Below are 23,263 nucleotides of genomic sequence, written 5' to 3'. Positions count from 1 at the left end.
GATTATGAAAACTAAAGCAAGCGGCCCAGCAAACAACACATTGCTAGAATCAGGGTCTCCGTTATGCTACTTTCAGATTGGTTAGTAAACCCCCCCCCAAAAGGGTAGGATATTATTATGCAGCACATGTCGGTTGTTGGAGTTGATGTGTTTGAAAGCCGGAAATATGGACAAGTATAAAAATGTAAGCGACTTTAACAGCAAACTAGAGCATATCCAAATCAGCAGGTTCCTTAGGGCTGCTTCTGGTATGCAGTGGTTAGTACCCACCAAAAATGATCCCCAAATACAACAAGTATAAAAACTGTATAATACTACACATACTACTGGCTCCATTAGAAAATAAAGCCTGCACAATCTTCTGATTACAAAGCTTGTACACACTGCCTCTTAGACACCGAAGCAGAGCCTTTATCCTACAACTTCTTATATGTACAACTATAGATGTCACAATTAAAACAGTGGTTTTCTTTGTTCGGATTTACCTGTTCACACGCCTAGGACATTTGTCTGGCTTAATATCCACTTCATAATGGTAGACATCAATCTTGGGAATGTCCACTTCAAAGTAATTGGCAAGAAGTTTTATTGGTTTCCCAACGGTGCCAATCCCTGGACGACGTGGAGCTTGAAACACTTGCTGTAATGGTGGAACAAGCCCACTTGGGGCTAGAAAGAAAACAGAAGCAAACACATGAATTATATGTACAATAGCTAGCAAATCCTCCACGAACATTTACATTTTATCTGGGTGAATTAAAGGGAGTCTGTCAGCATGGAGTGACTGTTCAAACCATGTACAGGCGCTCGGTGCACCATGGCGTGGCCAAACATTTACAGCACTACTCCAGCATTTTGTTTTGCTGTTTTCAGTGCTGGATTGGTGCTTTTACTATAATGTCCCTAACCCTACTCTTATACTCACCCTCAGGCATTTTCCCCTTCTTCTGGGAGTCACTCTTCCTGATGTCCAGAAGTCAGAATCTACGTCACAAGTAGTAATGGGCGCACCCGCAGATATCCAGAATGCACTAAAAAACATCCAAAAACCCGGTTCCGGACAGGAATTGATCTCTGATATCTGCATGGACACCAGTCTCCATAAAAGTCTAGGGGGACCCGAACGCAGACCTTTAAAATTGTGGTAGAAGGGATAAGGGGATTAGAGCAAGTTGCCTTTACTTAAGTCTTCCGCACGGCTGTAATGCTACTTCCGGGGCCGCTCATTAATATCATGCATATGCACTGCTTCCCCTGCCCACCGGCAGTCCCGGTGTGACAGCATGTCTGACTGCTTGCAATTACAAACGCTGGGTGTTCCTATCATGGTGTAAAAATACATTTTAAAAAATTGGCGTAGGGTCTCCTCCCCATATTGTGATACCCAGCACAGATAAAGCATACGGCTACATGGTACAGCCCCCAGCCATGTGCTTATCTTGGCTGTGTATAAAAATAAGAGGGACCTTATGCGGTTTGTTTTTTTTTTAAATATTTTAATAAAATACTTTTTTTTAAAACGACATGCAGTACCCCCAATTTTGATACCCAGCCATGATAAAGCTGACAGCTGGGAACTGGTATTCTCAGGCTGCGGAGACTCATGGTTCTTAAATGATCGGCCACACCTTGATGCACAGAGAGGCTGTACTTGGTTTGAACAGTCAGTCTGTGCTGAGAATCTCCCTTTAAGTAAACAAGCATTTTCTCTTACTGATGATGTTTACCAAATTTATTAAAACAACAACTGTAACTTTCATTTATATTTCATCAATAGTGCACTAGGAAATAAGAAGCCTTACAACACATCTTATCAAAGAAATTTGCTTCTTTCACCTGCTAGATTGATTTGTCACTCTCAATTCATGGGTAATAATTAGGGATGATCGAATACTTCAATTATTCGGCTTCACGAATATTCGACGAATAGGTCGCTGTTATGCGACTATTCGATGCACAATGTAAGTCAATGGGGAAGCCCGAATAGTTCCGAATAGTTGTTATTCGGGTTTCCCATAGACTTACATTGCACATCGAGTATTCGCGAATAGTCAAATAGCGGCGACCTATTCGGAAAATATTCGCGAAGCCGAATATTTGAGGCATTCGATCATCCCTAGTAATAATCCATACTCCGTGAACACAGATTTTCCAATTACTGAGATAACAGTTTGGTGCTGTTACAATTCTTGAAAAATTTAATATTACCAGTTATGTATATTAGATTTTATGACAGGGTATTGATCCAGGGAACTAGTCTGATTGCCGGATGTGGAGTCAGGAAGGAAATTTTTTCCCCATTGGAATGTGTTTGCCACATTGGGTTTTTTTTGCCTTCCTCTGGATCAACATGTTAGGCTACGGGTTGAACTAGATGGACTTAGAGTCTCCCTTCAACCTTAAAAACTATGATACTATGAATTCTATGGAGAGGAGAGAGAAAAGTTTATGGAGGAAGGAATGGACAGAAATTCTTCTGCACGTTCTCCCAAAAAGACAGTTACAGCTCTTCACAGAACCTTATGAGCACCAACTGTCATCCCCTCTCTCAGTAATGGGAACATCTGTATTCACTGAAGACAGATTTTACCTGTAACCTGAAAATGCTGACACTAAATGATCAGTTCAGGCTGAAAAAGTGGATTTCTCTAATAAGATATACAGTGGAACCTTGGTTTAAGAGTAACTTGATTTGAGAGCGTTTTGCAAGACAAGCAATGCTTTGCAATAAGAGCAAATTCCCACCGTGCACAATTCTGATTCTGTCCTTTCACCACGCTCTGACCCGCTCTGGAGGTAACTTTCTGTCCATATGTATTGTATACTGTATAGAGTATACCATTGTACAGTACATGAATAGGGTAGAAATCCAGCAATCTGGCCAAAAATTCATTCTTTCTTTATTTCATGTTCAAGTTAAAAAAAATTTCCATCATGAATTCATAGGAATACAGGTGAGAGGACGCGTTTCGAACAGAGTTAGTTCTTAGTCTGTCTCTAGTAAATGGACACTGACAAAGTGATTAAAAAGACATGAAACCGGACATGGAATCGGAAAAGACTGCACAGGCTCAAGGTGATTAATTGGAGTAGTTCACTCCCATGGGAAATAAGTGGTCATATCAATACACATACAACATATCTTTCTTTAAATTCATACCCAGAGGAGTTCTAGTGTCCATTGTAAAAATCCACTTGATTTCCTTGCGACAAAGAATATCTTTAAGATTACCGCCTCTTTTTGGTAGACACACTTTCTCAATTGCATTAACCTGCAGTGAATCCATATTGCCCGCATGCACATTGAGAAAGTGCTGCGATGCTCCAGATAATCCTCTAGTGGTTGCGTTATTTGCATCATATACATGTTCAGACAGCCGGTTTCATGTCTTTTTAATCACTCTGTCAGTGTCCATTTACTAGAGACAGACTAAGAACTAACTCTGTTCGAAACGCGTCCTCTCACCTGTATTCCTGTGAATTCATGATGGAAATTTTTTTTAACTTGAACATGAAATAAAGAAAGAATGAATTTTTAACCTATTTTGGATTAGATTGCTGGATTTCTACCCTATTCATGCTGCTGCTGAGGTCTGCCTACCTCTCTCTTTCCGTGCACGGTCTGGATTTGATCTCGGGTACAGGTGAGCAGGGTCACCCCCTTTCTCTGTCTTAGTACTTATTAGTCTGGCTTAGTACCCCAGCTCCCTGCCCATATAATATGCGAAGGAATTAGCATATATTCCCTGTGTCTCTTTGGGTATCAAAATTGTGTGGACTTTTATACTATAAAGTGAATTATTTTCACCCTGACACTTGTGGAATACCTATATATTGAACGCAATTATGGAGATCAATAACGATAAATCACCAATGGATGAATTTTTTAATGTAAATGATCAGAGAAGACTGGACAAAGCAGCTAGGATTTTTTCAAGTAGTAACATTGCCACTCTTACTGAAGACCAGGTGGAATTGAATAAACTAATGTGGGACTTGGAAAAAATCCTTTCAGCGCGTATTCGCACTTGGTGGGACAAAAAAAAACTTTGCAAGCATACCTGGATAAACAAATGATACCTCGGGGTCTACGCCTCAAGAAAAGACCCACCACTGATTTCAACCCAGAATTTATTATACAATGGGATCTGATTTTGTCTGAATGTTCTGCCAAATTAATACGTCTTATTATTGAACAGGAAGATATTAAACTTAGTGATCTGGAAAAAAAAGTCAGAGATATGAAAGCTTCATTGGCAAAATATTCAAGTTTGGACTCATATAGAACTTTTAAGGAGCAGATTAATGACAATCTTATGAAGTTGGAGGATTCTATTACCGTATTCAAAGAAGGAAAGTTTAAACGTGATACCAAGGACTATGAAAGCAATAGGGTGTACAATTGGCACCACTTTCGAAAATTCTATGAACATGGTCCAAAGTCTATTTTGAAAAATTAAAAACACAACTCCAACAAAGTAAATTTTTCATCTACAGAACCTGAATCGACAGATGGTAACACGGCATAGATTCTGAACCCCTCTCAACAGGAGGTGCAAAAAACTATACTCCTGTTCCAAAAAACTCCCAAAAAAAACCAGGAGAGGAGGGCGTAAACACGCCAGGAACAAGCAAGTATCAGCACGGTCATTATACCAGGGGCAAGAAGATCTAGAGAAATGCGTTTTTTCCTCAGTCATTAATATGTCTGCATGTATCCTTACCAGTCCAGAAATCAGGCTATTAGAAAAAGGGCTCAATTTTGTTCCAAACGCGAAGTTCAATTTATTTGACACAATCTTGGATGTGAATAAATTTATACGTAAGCTTACAGTGAAAAAACATTTTTTTTCACCAAGAACAACAACATTTGCCTCAACCTGTCACTCAGGACATTTCCATCTTGTCCTCTTTTCAAGAACAAATGACTGCAAAATCTAAGAGATTTATCTGATGAAGCTTGCAAACTTACAAATCCATATGACACTATTGTGAAAAAAATCCCAAATCCTAAATTTTACCCGGTCCAATCCAGATGTACTCAGATGGACGATTTTCAGAATTTGGTTGAAAAGGATCTCACTAAATTATATAACAACAATAAACCTATCCTTCAAAATTTGAATAAACAAGAAAAAAAACGCATTGAAATCGTTAATGGACAATGAGAACATTGTTGTCAGAAATTCTGACAAGGGGGGATCGGTGGTGATTCTTGATCTGGGACTCTATGAAAAAGAATTGTTATGTATGCTTAATGATAGTAATATCTATAGAAAATTGAAATTTGATCCTATCAATGATATAAAAAAATCCCTAGAAAAATTGCTAGATGAGGGGGCCCATTTAGGGTTAATTACAAGCAAACAAAGAATTTTTCTATCCTACATGTCCACTCACACCCTTATTGCATGCTTTACCTAAGTCCCATAAAGACTCATTTCCACCCAAATTTAGACCGATAATCTCAGGTATTGGATCTATAACCGAACACCTCTCTGAGTGGCTTGACGATCACCTGCAGTTTTTAGCCAAAGCGTCCCCAAGCTATATCCAGGACAGCAAGCATGTACTGAATATTCTCTCCCATATACAGTGGCGGAGTGATTGTAGTTGGATTTCTTGTGATGTACAAACATTATATACATCCATTCCCCACTATTTGGCCATATTGGCTTTGAAAAAACAAATGGAGAGATATTCAGAATATGCCCCTGACCTACAAAATTATATTCTTGAAGTCACCACTTTCCTATTAAACAACAACTATTTTTGTTTCCTGGGCGATCATTATCTGCAGCAACAAGGATGTTCTATAGGCGCTAGGTTTTCACCCTCGCTCGCAAATATTTTCATGTTTTGGTGGGAGGAGGAGTTTATTTTTAATTTTTCAAATCCATTTTTTCCAGATATTGTTATCTATCTGAGATTTATTGACGATATACTCATGATCTGGCGGGGCACTGATGATATGGCCACAGATCTCTTTTTGTATATCGCCAATAATCCTTATAATTTAACCTTCACCCACTCACATGAAAAAAGTGAAATTAATTTCCTGGACATGACCCTCACAGGTAATAGCAATAGGGGGTCTGTTGATTGCAGATTATATCGCAAACCGTCTGCGGGCAATTCTCTATTGCATGCCAACAGTTGCCACCCCAGGCATGTAATAGAGAATATACCCACTGGCGAATATATCAGAGCCAAAAGGTGTTGCAGTAACCAGGAAACCTTGGAAAAAGAATTTGAGTTGGTTGACAAAAGATTTTTAGCACAGGGCTATTCAAAAAACACTCTAGAAAGAGCAAAGATCAAAACTCACCAGAGGGAACGTTCGGATTATCTCCAATTTAATAATAAAAATAAAAACACAAATAATCTCCATTCTGGATCTGACAGCCTTTTGCCCCTAGTGTTTTCCACCAGGTATAGCAAAAATTACCATCAAATAGTAGGAATAATAAAAAATACCTTCCTATTTTGACAGCAGATGAGACTCTATTTAAAATCCTTGATGTAGGGGTTAAATTTGTATCAAAGAGAAACACAACACTGGGGGCTTTAATTTCACCAAGTGACCATAAAAATAAAATGTCCCAAAATAAAAATAAAAAACCTGCGAAAAAAAACAGATGGATGTACTGCGGGCAATTGGCTGTCAACAGTGGGATCTTATAAATGTGGCCATAAAACCTGTGGGCTTTGTAAATACATGGTTAGTACTAGTGATGAGCGAGTACTAAAATGCTCGGGTGCTCGAGGCTCGGGCCGAGCATCCCAAAATACTCTTGTACTCGGCCCGAGCACCGAGCCCAATATTATCCTATGGGAGACCCGAGTATTATTCTGAAATGACCCCCGGCAGCATGTAGAAACCATAAAACTGTAAATTATAAAAAAAAACGTGCGTGTGTGTGTAAGCGTGCATATATATATATATACACGCGGAGTGGAGTGCGGGAGGGGCCGTAGCCGAGCGGGGATGTGTCGGGCTAAAGGCACGGTCATGCTGTGAGGGCCGGCCAATCACTGCAATTCCACAAGTAACAGGGCTGTGGCATTGCAGTGGTCTGCCAGCCAATCCCTGCATGAGGGCTGGCTCTAAAAAGAGCGCCAACATGAAGACCACGAGTACAGCAAGAGTATCGTGAAATTACTCGGTACCCGCCGAGTAGCCCGAGTACAGTGATACTCGTGCGAGTACCGAGTAGTGACAAGCATACTCGCTCAACACTAGTTAGTACCAATAATTTTACATCATATTCTAATGGAAATTTTTTATTTATAAATTCAATGATTAATTGTGGTACTAGCAATGTTATTTATTTGATTTCATGCGTAAAATGTCATCTGCAGTATATAGGCAGCACGACACGCACATTAAGAAAGAGGCTGTCTGAACATATATATGATGCAAATAACGCAACCACTAGAGGATTATCTGGAGCATCGCAGCACTTACTCAATGTGCATGCGGGCAATATGGATTCACTGCAGGTTAATGCAATTGAGAAAGTGTGTCTACCAAAAAGAGGCGGTAATCTTAAAGATATTCTTTGTTGCAAGGAAATCAAGTGTATTTTTACAATGGACACTAGAACTCCTCTGGGTATGAATTTAAAGAAAGATATGTTTTATGTGTATTGATATGACCACTTATTTCCCATGGGAGTGAACTACTCCAATTAATCACCTTGAGCCTGTGCAGTCTTTTCCGATTCCATGTCCGGTTTCATGTCTTTTTAATCACTCTGTCAGTGTCCATTTACTAGAGACAGACTAAGAACTAACTCTGTTCGAAACGCGTCCTCTCACCTGTATTCCTATGAATTCATGATGGAAATTTTTTTTAACTTGAACATGAAATAAAGAAAGAATGAATTTTTAACCTATTTTGGACCAGATTGCTGGATTTCTACCCTATTCATGCTGCTGCTGAGGTCTGCCTACCTCTCTCTTTCCGTGCACGGTCTGGATTTGATCTCGGGTACAGGTGAGCGGGGTCACCCCCCCTTCTCTGTCATTGTACAGTACAGTAAATACTATACAGCATGTCTATCAATTTGCATTTATGGATATAGTGTTGTACTTTCTTTCCGCTAACCAGTGCAGCACATTACTTGTCCTGTCCCTCCCGCACACCAACAATTCTATTGGGAGCTAATGTGCAGTTTACTTTGTTTTACATGTTTTTTACTGCAATGTACAGTATTTTGTATTAGTGTACTATAATATTTATATGAATACAGTACATTATTTTGTATTACTGTAATAAGTGTGCATAAATGAAGCAAATATTTTTAGATTGTGTAATGAATTGTCTGTGTTTCAATTATTTCCTATGGGAAAATTTGCTTCGCTATAAGAGTAACTTGGTTTAAGAGCACAGTCCTTGAACCAATTATACTCGTAATCCAAAGTTCCACTGTATTACAATTTCTTATATTTTTTTTAACTTTATTGAATTTCTAAATAGAAGAAATAGTCATAAATAAAATGTATATACACGCAAAACAAATTTTCTGAGGGAAGAGAAAAAAAACCCACTAGTACGAGAGCCTCTTCCAGATCTAATCTGAGAACAGTGATTTAACGTATCACTTGTTGCACTGTCCCCCAAAAAGGTGAGCGAAGACTACAAGACCAGTAGCTGTGTAACAGATCACCCTCCTCCTCTCAAACACTGGCTTCCAGGAAAAAAAATAAGTGTAGCCAGATTACCCAAAATATAGGGAACATAGAGGAAGATAACAGTAAAATGTGAGAATGGACCATGGGAGGAGTACACCAAGCTGGGGTGGCTCTAATTGTGGAATGGGTTTTAGGGCCTTTCACCAATGACAAGTCAAGCCAAGCAGTAGCTGCCAATGGGGTTTAGGAAAACCTCTGCTCCATTCCGACCCAGGTCTCTGCCCTCCAGTTCCTACACCAGCTCAGGTTTCTAGAGAGATAGGAGGCAATAGAATACGATCTGAAATTGGGCAAGGCTATGTCCTCTGAGGCCTTTTAATATTGTTCTCCTGACACGGGGGGGGGGGTGGGGGGGGAGGGACAATTTAATTTGATTTGAACTGAAGCAAGATTTCTGAAGAAGACGCGGGATCTCCAATTCGAAGTGCTTCAATAACATACAGAATCCGAGGGAGGATTTCCATTTTAAAGACAGCGCTGCTACCAAACCATGTAAAAGCATTCATTGGCCACCTTGAGCAGCCCTCCTGTATTGGTACTATTGATTTTAATTAACCCCTTCAGCCCCCGGGCACTTTACGTTTTTGTTTTTTGCTCCCCTTCTTCCGAGAGCCGTAGCTTTTTTATTTTTCTGTTAATCTTGCCATATGAGGGCTTGTTGTTTGCGGGACGAGTTGTACTTTTAAATGAAACCATAAGTTTTACCATATGGTGTACTGGAAAACAGCAAAAATTTCCAAGTGTGAAAAAACTGCAAAAAAAGTGTGATCGCACAATAGTTTTTGGGATGTTTTATTCACCGTGTTCACTATATGGTAAAACTGATGTATCTATGTGATGCCTGAGGTCGGTGCGAGTTTGTAGACACCAAACATGTATAGATTTACTTGTATCTAAGGGGTTAAAAAAATATCACAAGTTTGTCCAATAAAAGTGGCGCACGTTTTATGCCATTTTCTGAAACCCGTAGCATTCTTATTTTTTGGGATCTATGGTTCAGTGACGGCTTATTTTTTGCATCTCGATCTGACGTTTCTAATGGTACCATTTTTCCGCAGATGCTACGTTTTGATCGCCTGTTATTGCATTTTGCGCAAAACTTGCGGCAACCAAAAAACGTAATTTTGGCATTTTGAATTTTTTTGCCGCTACACCGTTCACTGATCAGATTAATTGATTTTATATTTTGACAGATCGGGAGTTTCTGAATGCGGCGATAACAAATGTGTAGATTTTTTATTTTTTTTAACCCTTTCATTTTCCAAGGGGCGAAAGGGGGGTGATTTGAACTTTTAGGTTTTTTTTGTTTTTTTTTTAAACTTTTTTTTTTTTTTTTATTTTACTAGTCTTGCTAGGGGGCTATAGCAATCAGCAATCCGATCGCTCTGCACTATCTGCAGATCTCAGCCACAGAGCTGAGACCTGCAGATACGGTGCTTTACTTTCAATGCCGGCTGTATTCCGGAATAGAGAGGAAGTGAGTCATGTTAGCTACAAGCGTCATCACATGATCCTGTGCTACCATGGCAACCACCGAAAGTCACGTGATCGCGCACGTGACTTCCGGTGGGGGCAGCGGTAAGTGAAAATCATGGCCGCGCGCATATACATCTCACTGCCAGACTTTGGCAGCGAGATGTAAGGGGTTAAATGTTCCGGGTGGAATGCGATTCCACTCGGAACATGCAGGCACACGTCAGCTGTTAAAAACAGCTGATATGTGCGTGGATCGCCGCATCCTGCAGGCGCCAGGGGGCGGTGCTTAACCTCACACGCTCCATGACGGATAGAGCAGTCAAAGGTCGTGAATAAAAATTAGAACGATGGTTACTTTTTAAAAGGATAAATTGAAATTAGCAAACCATTCATTCAGCCACTCTTGTCCTTAGGCGGCATCATCCAATCAAGCTGAGCAGCACACCAGACAAGAGGGACATTTTGTTAAAAATAAAACCTTTTTACATGTCACTGAAATATAAAGAAAAAGCTTCTCCTGCATATCCACTTTGTAACAAAGACAAAAGCACATAAACGTAGCCATTTTTATGAGCCAAAGAAATATCACTAAAATACTACATTTTGGGAGGGGGGGGGGGGGGGGGAGTGAGAGAATGGAAATACTCTCTGACATGGCACACTGGCTGGAGGAATAGGTCAATCCTTAGATTGAAAACCCACTTTTGGGTGGGGGAGGGGTTTAGCTGAACACTTGTAATGACGGGCCAAAGTTGGTGGTCGCTGCTGTCGTTTTGTGCAATGGTAACCCTATAGGAGGGGCTTCCGCACATGTATTTTCCCCCAATCTTAACAATTACAGGCATGCATGGGATTCTTCACCTTCGCTTCAATGGACAGCAGCCGGCCTGATTTCTTTGGTGTGAAAATCTAATTGTACTGTGACAATCACGCTTCTCCTGACAAATAATAGGGTAGAGCCAGGATAGCGCACAAATGCCAACTAAAAGACTGAAACTTGTTCTTACAACTTTCTGAAATGCATGGTAATCCAATCTGACAACGTAAGACTTCACTGCTCTGAAATATCAACGTGAAATTACAATAAAATAACTAAGGGCATGCTAATCAGTAAGACACCCACATGTTTTCTCCCCATGGCTGCGTGGAAGTGGGCAAAATAATTGTAGGTCTGTTATTACTATGGTATTCCTCTTTTTACATAAAATATAAACACTGGTGAATCATTTATTGGTTCATTAGATTTTTAATATAATATTTATTCATTTATATAGTGCTATCAATCCCACAGCGCTTTACATACATTGTGAGCCCCAATGGGGACAGTGTTATCAAGCTAGACTCCCTATCAGTAGGTCTTTGGAGTGTGGGAGGAAACCGGAGTACCCGGAGGAAACCCACGCAAACACGGGAAGAACGTACAGACTTCTTGCAGACGTTGTCCTTGGTGGGATTTGAACCCTGGACCCCAGCGCTGCAAGACTGCAGTGCTAACCACTGAGCCATTTCCCATAATTTCATAAACAAGCTAGGTGACCTTATCACTACCTATGTGTGACATTATGTAATGGCCGTGACGACTGCCTGTACATTACCACCTTGTAATAGCAAAACTCAGAATGATTACTCCAAGCCATACACTATGCATGATTAAAGCCTCTTTCAGACAGTTGTTCATGTATGGACCATTCTGCACGGCCTGGCCGCAGTCCTAACCTGAACAGCCTAATATACTCCTATGAGGCCGTTATTAGACCTGCGGCCAGTCTGTGCATTACAGTCTGTACACGGAACGAGTACAAATGTCTGAATGAGGCTTAACAGATATGGATGACTTTGCAAGCAGTTTCCTTACTTTAATTATATGCATAGATTTTTTATTTTTTTTTTGTGCTGAAAAACAATCACTAAAGATTCACTTTTCATTGAAAGATTTGATGCAAATCTGCCAGTGAGCTCTTCTGATGGCAGGGTCTGTAACCCTGATCCCTATTCTCCTTAATGGTCTTGATTTATGAGCCAATTTAGGACCAAAGAAAAGTACCATATTTACTTGAGCTCAAGTACACCCTATTATATATTACACAATGTTTTTCTTTAAGTTGTGTTCCCTCTTTTTTAAATAATCAGAAAGAAAGTTCCATTTGTAATTGCTGTTTTTGAGTCAGTTTTTAGCTGGTAAAGATCTCGCTTTTTTCTCGGTTAACTGCAACAATATAACATACTCTCTTTTGTTGCACTTGTTAACTCAGTTTGTGGGTGGCCCCAAGGCGGCTATGTAAGCAACTTGTATTATTGACGGCATTCCCTGATGAAGAAGGCTTGCATGCCTTTGAAACGCATTGGATAGGTTTTTTTGCCCTGTGTAGGTATTTGTAGTTTGGGCTCGGTGACATCACACGCTCTCAGTATTCAGGAACACTGTCGGCCAGGGCTCCCTGTCACCCACGCATAGCGCTGCCATTCTTAGCAGTCACACTCCAAACAGGTTCAGGCACCATCCACCCTGAAGTTAAGTGAATGCAGTTTGTTAAGGAGACTTTAAGCACCAGCATCTAAGACAAACATCTACGACAAACATTCTCATATGTTTCAATAAGTATGTGCCATTAGCACAATTGATTTCTTTGTACATTCTCTTTTTTTGCTCATTGCGCACAAAAATAGCTGACACACCATAAAGTCTCACAATTCCATAAAAATAACATTTTTGTATACTCACCGTAAAATGTCTTCCTTGGAGCCTTTCATTGGGGGACACAGACAGTGGGTAGTATGGTGTCTCCAGGGGAGGCGTGACACTAGATTTGCAAAGGTGTTAGCTCCTCCCCCCACAGCATATACCCTATCCCCCAATGAAAGGCTCCAAGAAAGACATTTTACGGTGAGTACACAAAAATGTAATTTCCTTTCTTGCCTTTTCATTGGGGGACACAGACAGTGGGACGTCCCAAAGCAGTCCCTGGGTGGGAACTGAACTATTAACAGTGTATAACATCAGACTAAGGCTATGTGCGCACTAGGCGTTTTTGCCGCGTTTTTAGCGGCATTTTTTACCGCGTTTTTGTGCTGAAAACGCAGTGACATTGCTTCCCCAGCAATGTCTATGGGTTTTCAGAAGTGCTGTCCTCACACAGCGTTTTTTTTGTAGCTGCGTTTTTGTGGTGACCACAAAAATGCAGCATGTCAATTATTTCTGCGTTTTTCACTGCGTTTTTCACCCATTGAGTTCAATGAGATGTTCAACAACGCAATGAAAAACGCATATAGCCGCGTTTCTATGACTAAAAACGCAGCTATAAACGCAAGGGGTGGGCAGTAAAGTGACGTGTACAGGAAGAGGATTCCTTCTGTTGGTAAACACAGAAGCATGAATCCTCCCGGTACCGTCACCGCTGCGTCCACCTCCCGTCCTGTGCATGTCAGCTCCGTGCGGCGCCATGTCTGGGCGGGAGGTGGAGGCAGCGGCGAAAACCAAAGTGAACAGTAGAAAAAAAAATGTCATATATACTCACCTTACATTAATGAATAACGTTTGGAACTCCATTCTATGTCTGAACTGGGTACAAAAACCTAAAAAACATCACTATGGGGAGATAAGGTATGCACACCAGTGACTATGTAAGGGGAATACATGCAATAGCAGAAACTGCTGTGTGAATACTGACATGAAAAATTCAATAGCTATATGTAAGATGAAATCTTTATTCATATATTCATGGCAGTAATGCAAGTTCCATTTTTCACATTTCATCTTACATATAGCTATTGGATTTTTCATGTCAGTATTCACACAGCAGTTTCTGCTATTCCATGTATTCCCCTTACATAGTCACTGGTGTGCATACCTTATCTCCCCATAGTGATGTTTTTTAGGTTTTTGTACCCAGTTCAGACATAGAATGGAGTTCCAAACGTTATTCCTTAATGTTAGTAGTTTTTCGTTTGTGAACCCTCCCCACACACACCTATTGCCAATCCACATCGTATATATAGCCTGGGTCTCAGCTTCCCATACACGGTAAGTTTTTTAACTGCATGAGAGGACACACACAAGCTAGGGACCCCAACGTAGAGAAATACTTTGGCGTAGTGTTGGGGCTCTATTGTATTGATCAATTCAGTAGCTAAATTTCTCTTTATTCATATATTCATGGCAGTAATGCAAGTTCCATTTTTCACATTTCATCTTACATATAGCTATTGAATTTTTCATGTCAGTATTCACACAGCAGTTTCTGCTATTCCATGTATTCCCCTTACATAGTCACTGGTGTGCATACCTTATCTCCCCATATATACTCACCTGTCTGCAGGGTCCCGGTGCCATGCCCGCTCCCATCTCCTCCCGGTACCGCCGCTCTGGCTGTGTGCAGTCTCCCCGGGGCAGGACCTTGCTTGCAGGACCTGGCGGTGAATCACCTGATGCAGTCACCTGACGCATCAGCTGATCGTAGTCTCGCCGGCTTTTTCGCGCCCGGCCAGCTATCAGCTGATCCTGCCGTCAGGGGACTTCAGCTGATTACCGGCAGCTCCTGCAGCGATCGAACGGGATCAGACTCCCGTCCAATCGATCGCTCCAGGAGCTGCCGGTAATCAGCACAGCACATAAGTGAGTATTATTTTTTTTTTTCTACTGATGCATCAGCTGATTGTATAAATCGGCTTTTATACAATCAGCTGATGTGTGATGTGATTCAGGCACTTGATCCTGACACATCATCTGATCGCTTTGCCTTCCAGCAAACCGATCAGATGATATTGGATCCGGATTGGACGGCGCGGGACCCTGACCCAGGATTACTGCGGAGGGGGGGGTTCTTTATTTCAATAAAGATGGAGTCACTAATTGTGTTGTGTTTTTATTTCTAATAAAAATATTTTTCTGTGCGTTGTGTTTTTTTTTTTATCATTACTAGAAATTCATGGTGGCCATGTCTAATATTGGCGTGACACCATGAATTTCGGGCTTAGGGCTAGCTGATAATATACAGCTAGCCCTAACTCCATTATTACCTAGCTAGCCACCCGGCATCAGGGCAGCTAGAAGAGTTGGATACAGCGCCAGAAGATGGCGCTTCTATGAAAGCGCCATTTTCTGGGGTGGCTGCGGACTGCAATTCGCAGTGGGGGTGCCCAGAAAGCTTGGGCACCCTGCACTGTGGATTCCAATCCCCAGCTGCCTAGTTGTACCCGGCTGGACTCAAAAATTAGGCGAAGCTCACGTCATTTTTTTTTTTTTATTATTTCATGAAATTCATGAAATAATTAAAAAAAAAAGGGCTTCTCTATATTTTTGGTTCCCAGCCGGGTACAAATAGGCAGCTGGGGGTTGGGGGCAGCCCGTACCTGCCTGCTGTACCCGGCTAGCATACAAAAATATGGCGAAGGCCATGTCATTTTTTTTTCTTTTTGGGTAAAAAACTGCATACAGTCCTGGATGGAAGATGCTGAGCCTTGTAGTTCTGCAGCTGCTGTCTGCTCTCCTGCATACACTAGTGAATGGAGGATGCTGAGCCTTGTAGTTCTCCAGCTGCTGTCTGCTCTCCTGCATACACTAGTGAATGGAGGATGCTGAGCCTTGTAGTTCTCCAGCTGCTGTCTGCTCTCCTGCATACACTAGTTCTGCAGCTGTCTGTCTGCTCTCCTGCATACAATGAACATTTTGAAGAAGGAAATGACATCAGACCTTTTTTTTTTTTTTTTTTCATCAACAATCTTTAATGGCATTGTGCACTGATTAAAAACGCAGTGAGCAAAAACGCAGAAAAAAACGCACCAAATCGCGGCAAAAACGCATGCGTTTTTGTCGCGTTTTTTAGCCGCGGGTGCGTTTTTTGAGACAAAAACGCACATAAAAACGCAGCGTGAAAAAAACGCAGCGTGAAAAAAACGCCTAGTGCGCACATACCCTAAGAGCTGACTAACGACTGCAACTGCAGTGAACACATATCAAAACACTGTCAAAAAAACCGAGCAGTGGCCACTTATAAATGGGCCACTGCCGCCTGAAAGACTCGTCTTCCAAGAGCAGCATCCGCGGAGGCATGCGTATGCACTCTGTAGAATTTTGTAAACGTGTGCACACTGGACCAGGTAGCGGTCTTGCAAAGTTGGGCCGCTGAAGCCTGATGGCGGATAGCCCAGGAAGCACCCACTGCTCGCGTAGAGTGGGCCCGCACAGATTGAGGGGGAACAGAACCTCGTGCTTTGTAAGCCTCACAGATGGCAGTCCTGATCCATCGGGAAATCGTGGATTTAGAAGTCGGATTGCCCTTTTTGTGTCCTTGTGAGAGGACGAAGAGGGCATCGGACTTGCGCAACGGCGCTGTTCTGGAGATGTAGATCCACAGAGTCCTGACAAGATCTAGAGTGTGAAGGGCTTTTTCAAAAGAGTGGAGCGGGACCGGGCAAAATGACGGCAACACAATGTCCTCGTTTGAGTGGAAAGAAGATACGACCTTCGAGAGAAAAGTGGGGGGAAGGCCGAAGGACCACCTTATGATGGAAAATCAGGTAACATGAGCTACAGGAAAGAGACGCTAGTTCGGACACTCGCCTGATAGAGGTAATGGCAACTAAAAAGGCAACCTTCCAGGACAGTCGTTGAAGAGAGATTTCTCTCAGAGGTTCGAAGGGAGGAGGCTGAAGAGCTCCGAGAACCAGATTCAGATACCAGGGATCTAAGGGGTGACGATAAGGAGGGACCAAATGCGCCACCCCTTGAAGAAAGGTACGGACCTGAGGGCGAGAAGCCAGCTGCTTCTGGAAAAATACTGACAAGGCAGAAACTTGTCCTTTAAGGGTACTGAGAGCTAGTCCCAAGTCCAGACCGTCTTGCAGAAAGGCAAGAACATTAGGTATTGAAAAGGTAAGGGGCGACCGATTATGACGGTCACCCCAGGAAAGATAGGTCTTCCAGGTCCTGTGGTAGATACTGGCGGAGGAGCGCTTCCGAGCATTAAGCATGGTATGAACTACCTTAGAAGAAAGACCTGATTTTGCTAGAATCAAGGATTCAAGCGCCACGCCGTCAAATGCAGCTGTGCTGTATTCTGGTGGAATATTGGACCTTGCGACAGAAGATCCGGGCGGTCGGGAAGACGCCAGGGAGTGTCGCCGAGCAGTTGGAGAAGCTCTGGGTACCAGGCTCTCCTGGGCCAGTCCAGGGCCATGAGGATCACCGGGATTCCCTCTGCTTTGATTTTCTTGATTACTCTCGGAATGAGAGGAAACGGAGGGAAGATGTAGGGTAGGCAGAACTGCGCCCACGGAAAGACTAGGGCGTCGGAGCCGATCGCTAGCGGGTCTCTCAACCAGGATATGAAGGGACGTATTTTGGCATTCATTTGAGACGCCATGAGGTCCACATCCGGGAGTCCCCAACGAAGAGTGATCTGATGGAAGACTTCGTCGTAGAGGGACCATTCCCCTGTCGCTAGACCTTGCCTGCTGAGAAAGTCTGCGGCCCAGTTGTCTACCCCTGGGATATGGACAGCTGAAATAATGGGGATGTGCTTCTCTGCCCAAAGAAGAATCCTGGATACTTCCTTCATCACTGCCTTGCTGCGAGTTCCTCCCTGACGGTTGATGTAAGCCCCAGCCGTGGCATTGTCTGACTGGATCCGAACAGGGAGGCCCAATAGTAAGGGTTGAAAATTCTGAAGGGCCAAAAATATGGCTCTGATCTCCAGAACACTGAAGTGCAGGGAGCGCTCGGAAGGAGACCAGCGTCCGTGAACAGTGTGGTGGAGAAACACCGCCCCCCCAGCCTATGAGGCTGGCATCCGTCGTGACTACTTGCCAGTAGACCGGGCGGAAGGACTTCCCTTGAGATAGGGATGAGGCTTGAGTCCACCAGATGAGGGAGCTGAGCGCAGACCGAGATAAGCGGACTGACCGGTCTAGGGAAGCTGGATTCTTGTCCCAGGAGGATAGAAGATCCAGTTGTAGAGGGCGCAGATGGAATTGGGCAAAGGACACGGCTTCTATGACCGTCACCATCTTGCCTAACACTCTCATTCCATTCCGAAGGGATGTGTGACGGCGAGAGCGGAGGGATTGGGCGGCCCGGATCAGGGAAGACCTCTTGTCCTCTGGAAGAAAAACCCGGGACTGAGCCGTGTTTATCAGCATACCTAAAAAGGTGATGCGCTGACGAGGAATGAGGGATGACTTGTTGAAGTTGATAAGCCACCCTAGCCTTGACAGCGTGTCTAGGCAAATCTGCACGCTTTCTGAGCAAACTTGAAGAGAGCTCCCTTTGACCAGAAGATCGTCCAAATAGGGAACGACCAGGATGCCTCTAAGGTGTAAAATGGACATGACGGCCGCCATGACCTTTGTGAAGACCCGAGGCGCAGTGGCCAGCCCAAAGGGGAGGGCCCTGAATTGGAAATGACGGTGTCCTACGGCAAAACGAAGGAACCGTTGATGAGAGACACATATGGTAATGTGTAAATAAGCATCTTTAACGTCTATGGAAGCTAGGAATTCTCCCGGTTCCATGGCGGCTAGCACTGCTCTCAATGATTCCATTCGGAAAGTTCGAATCCGTACGAATTTGTTCAGCCGTTTGAGGTCCAAGATAGGGCGGACAGAGCAATCTTTTTTGGGAACAACAAAAAGGTTTGAATAGAAACCTTTGCTGCGCTGTTCCAGGGGCACTGGAATGATAACATTTGCTTTCTGTAAAGAGGCTATGGCCTGAAATAAGGCCTGGCTTTGCGTTTTGGACTTTGGAAGACTAGAACGCAGAAACCTGTTGGCCGGCAGGGAATGGAAATAGATCTTGTAACCTGAGGTGACGATTTCTCGAACCCAAGCATCGTGAGTGTGGTCTTGCCAGATATCCCGAAAAAGCAGAAGCCGCCCTCCAACAGGAGTCGGATCTGAGGGATACCTGGCGTCATGCTGAGGGGGCCTGTACAGAGCGAGGTCCTTTGGGTTTAGGTTGCTTGGAGTGGGAACGCCAAGAAGAGCCCCTTGAGGGACCGGATCCTCAATCTGAGCGTTGGGACGATCCTTGGGCTGATGGTTTTTGGGGGGCAGGCCGAAAGGACTGCCTGCGCCAAGGAGATTTTTTAAAATTCCTGGATACAGGCCGCTTTTGAGGTAGAATGGTACTTTTACCACCAGTCGTCTCAGAGATGAGTTTGTCCAGGGATTCTCCAAACAGACGCAGGCCATGGAAGGGGAGTGTGGACAGGGATTTCTTGGAGGCACTGTCCGCATTCCATATTTTTAGCCAAAGGACTCTGCGGGCAAAGACAGCATTGGCCGCCGATAGGGCTGACAAACTAGCTGCATCTAGGGAGCCATGAAGAAATTAATTAGAGGCTAGAGAGAAGAAATCATCTAACAGATGCGACCATACCGGTCGGCTGTGGGTGAGGATATACCAGCCCCCAGCCGGCGTTATCTTGGCTGGATGTGAAGATTAAGGGGGACCGCACGTCTTTTTTTTGTTTGTTTTTTTTTACTTTCACCGGAATCACACGTGCGAGGGGCTCACGCAAGTCTGCCATGGCAGCACCCGGCAGCCTCGCATGTGTGACTCCGGGCACTGGATACACAGCACAGATACAGCGCGACGGCTGGGGCTGCAGCAGAGCGCTATAACTGTGCTGCCGAGTGTGTTTACCACCGTGACCGACAGTGCACCGCTTTCCCCGCCCACCGGCCGTCCTGCCGCCTGTGATTGGTTGCAGATAGCTGACACGCTGCCACTCAGGATGGGGGCGTGTCTAGCTGCAACCAACACGCTCCGGTGGACGGGGAAAACCATGAATAGTGAATTGTCGGCTCCGGAAGGTAACAGCGTGACCCGGAAGAAGTGTGCCGCCATGACAGCGCCTTGGTGAGTATGCCGCGCTCGCTCCTAGCCCCTCCACAAACGTTTTAACCCTCGGGATTCCGGTCCCCATTGACTTATATGGGCACCGGATTCCGGAGCGGATCGGAATATTTTTTAAATCTCTTAGTGATGCGCCGGCCCCGGATTATTGGCCGTTCGATCAGCTCTAGTTATAGCACCTTTTCACTATACTGCAATAGGGTTGTGATACATGAGCAACACATTTATATGTACATCTGCTTTACCTACAGTATGTAGTGCTCAATACGCAGGGTTCAATCATTACCATTTAACCTGTGAGCAGCTTATTCTAATTGGCTGGTTGCAACTTAGCACTTATTAAAAGCCTGTATGTATATACAATTTTACCATTACATTATGCATAGGCTACTTATGCATCATCTGGACGCGGTCACTCCCCACCCTGAAACAGAAAGTCATCAGTCACATCTGCTTTAACCCCTTTCACGACCATGGACGGATATATCCGTCATGGAGCGTGTCCAGTTAAGCCCCGCCCCCTGCTGCGGGCAGGCGGCGTGGATTGGCACACATATCAGCTGTTTTCAACAGCTGACATGTGTGCCTACATGTTACGAATGGAATCGCATTCAACCCGTAACATTAACCCCTTACATCTCGCTGCCAAAGTCTGACAGGGAGATGTATATACGCGCGGTGAAGATTTTCACTTACCGCCGTCCCCACCGGAAGTCACGTGAGTGATCACGTGACTTTCGGTGGTTGCCATCGTAGCACAGGGTCATGTGATGATGCCTGCAGCTATGACGTTTCACTTTCGTTTTCCCTCGGCACGGAGCAGAGGGAAACAGGAAGTGACTGTATCTGCTGTTTACATCTGTATAGCTGTAATCAGCAGATAGATAAGAGCGATCGGATTGCTGATCGCTATAGCCCCCTAGCGAGACTAGTAAAAAAAAAAAAAACAAAAAAAAACTAAAAGTTCAAATCACCCCCCTTTTCCCCCATTGAAAATTAAAGGGTTAAAAAATAAATAAATATACACATATTTGGTATCGCCGCATTCAGAAATGCCCGATCTATCAAAATATAAAATCAATTAATCTGATTGGTAAACGGTGTAGTGGCAAAAAAATTCCAAACGCCAAAATTACATTTTTTTGGTAGCCGCAAGTTTTACGCAAAATGCAGTAACAGGCGATCAAAACGTAGCATCTGCGCAAAAATGGTTCCATTAGAAACGTCAGCTCGAGACGCAAAAAATAAGCCATCACTGAGCCATAGATCCCAAAAAATGAGAACTCTACGGGTTTTTCGGAAAATGGCGCAAAACGTACGCCACTTTTATTGGACAAGCTTGTGAATTTTTTTAACCCCTTAGATACAAGTAAACCTATACATTTTTGGTGTCTACAAACTCTCACCGACCTCAGGCATCATACCCAAACATCAGTTTTACCATATAGTGAACACCGTGAATAAAACATCCCAAAACCTATTGTGCCACCACACTTTTTTGCAGTTTTTCCACACTTGTAATTTTTTTTGCTGTTTTCCAGTACACCATATGGTAAAACTTATGGTTTCATTTAAAAGTACAACTTGTCCCGCAAAAAACAATCCCTCATATGGCAAGATTGACGGAAAAATAAAAAAGTTACGGCTCTCGGAAGAAAGGGAGCAAAAAACAAAAACGCAAAAACTGAAAGTGCCCCGGGGCTGAAGGGGTTAAGGACTACTCTGCTTTATGTTGTAATGAGCATGTGGGTTGTCAGCTCTGATGCATGCTCAGGATGCACTCCCTCTTTCAAAGCATACTGGTAGTGCGCTCTATCAGAAGTCTACAGAGGAAGTGACGAGGTAGCAAGGGAGCCAGCGGGCACTGAAAGGGGGCGCGCTGCCGGCGGGCACTGAAAGGGGGCGCGCTGCCGGCGGGCACTGAAAGGGGGCGCGCTGCCGGCGGGCACTGAAAGGGGGCGCGCTGCCGGCGGGCACTGAAAGGGGGCGCGCTGCCGGCGGGCACTGAAAGGGGGCGCGCTGCCGGCGGGCACTGAAAGGGGGCGCGCTGCCGGCGGGCACTGAAAGGGGGCGCGCTGCCGGCAGTCACTGAAAGGGGGCGCGCTGCCGGCAGTCACTGAAAGGGGGGCGTGCTGACGGCAGGCACTGAAAGGGAGCGCGCTGACAGCAGGCACCGAAAGGGAGCGCACTGACAGCAGGCACCGAAAGGGAGCGCACTGACAGCAGGCACTGAAAGGGAGTGCATACTGAGTGTCTTACAAACACTTGTGAGCCTTGAGTAAAGTCAAACGTTATTCATACAAAATGTATGCAGCATAAATACTAAATTACGCAGGCATTATGAAGGCAGACATTTTGCCAAGATAATACAATGCAGTGCCCAGTTAAATAGTGCTACATCCTAATCTTTACCCAATTAAATACAGGGTGAAAAGTTCGTTTTTTGTTTTTTTTTTTTACAAACGAACCAGTCATTCAACTACAAATTTTGTTACGGGCTGAAGCTGTGGTGTAGCAATACCTTTTGTGTATGTTGCATACCTTCAAATTAAATCCTTTAGAAAGAATGTTGTAGACTGGCAGATGTCTCACTGACAGCCAGCAAGACTTTGTCTGCCTACCCAATGGAGAGCACCATCTTCTCTCACAGAGGTTTATGCAATACTGAACATTTCTTTAGAAAGTAGCTACCCATAAACACTTCTTTACAACTCATCTTTGCATCTTAGGCTAGACTTGGGTCTAACATTTTGCAACAAACAAGAATCTTCGGACATGCTTTACAAAACATTAAAAACCTTGATGCAAAAATCACATTTAGTTTATATTAATACAATGCTTACCGGCAACAACTACCAATATTGCTGATACAGAGGCCAGGCAGTGTCCACAGTGACTCCATAAACAAAACTTTTTAATCACTGTAATTATACTGATCCACAGAAGAAAGTTAAAGGGGCCATGATGATCAGAAATGGGTAACATATGCAAGTGCATGTAGAAAGAAGCAGTTTTGCAGTTTCACATATTAAAAATCCTCTCCAGTGTGATTTTAAATAACGTACACTGATCAGAACTTTGTGTTTAGAACTTAAGCAAAGCTCACATAAAGCTATGACAACGGAAGCAAAAAAAAATAAATAGTAATAGCTATTGCAACATTGGCAGTGAGACATGTCAAAGAAGAAAAAAATAATGTGGTGGGAAAGGGTTAAAAAAAAATCCCTTAAAAGG

The 23,263-nt window shown here is 43.5% G+C and overlaps 1 protein-coding gene across 1 annotated transcript in view; it reads right to left on the bottom strand.

Annotated features, from left to right (window-relative positions):
• The window catches only part of LOC142291475 (protein argonaute-1), a 168,991-nt gene that overhangs the window by 95,518 nt on the left and 50,210 nt on the right, over window positions 1–23,263 (bottom strand). The window contains exon 2 of the mRNA XM_075336029.1: window positions 486–669. Within this exon, the coding sequence (XP_075192144.1) occupies window positions 486–669 (184 nt within the window). The remainder of the gene's footprint in view (window positions 1–485; window positions 670–23,263) is intronic.

Source organism: Anomaloglossus baeobatrachus, chromosome 2, assembly GCF_048569485.1.
Source record: "Anomaloglossus baeobatrachus isolate aAnoBae1 chromosome 2, aAnoBae1.hap1, whole genome shotgun sequence".
Lineage (NCBI taxonomy): Eukaryota > Metazoa > Chordata > Amphibia > Anura > Aromobatidae > Anomaloglossus > Anomaloglossus baeobatrachus.
This window is presented reverse-complemented; position numbering and strand designations above follow the sequence as displayed.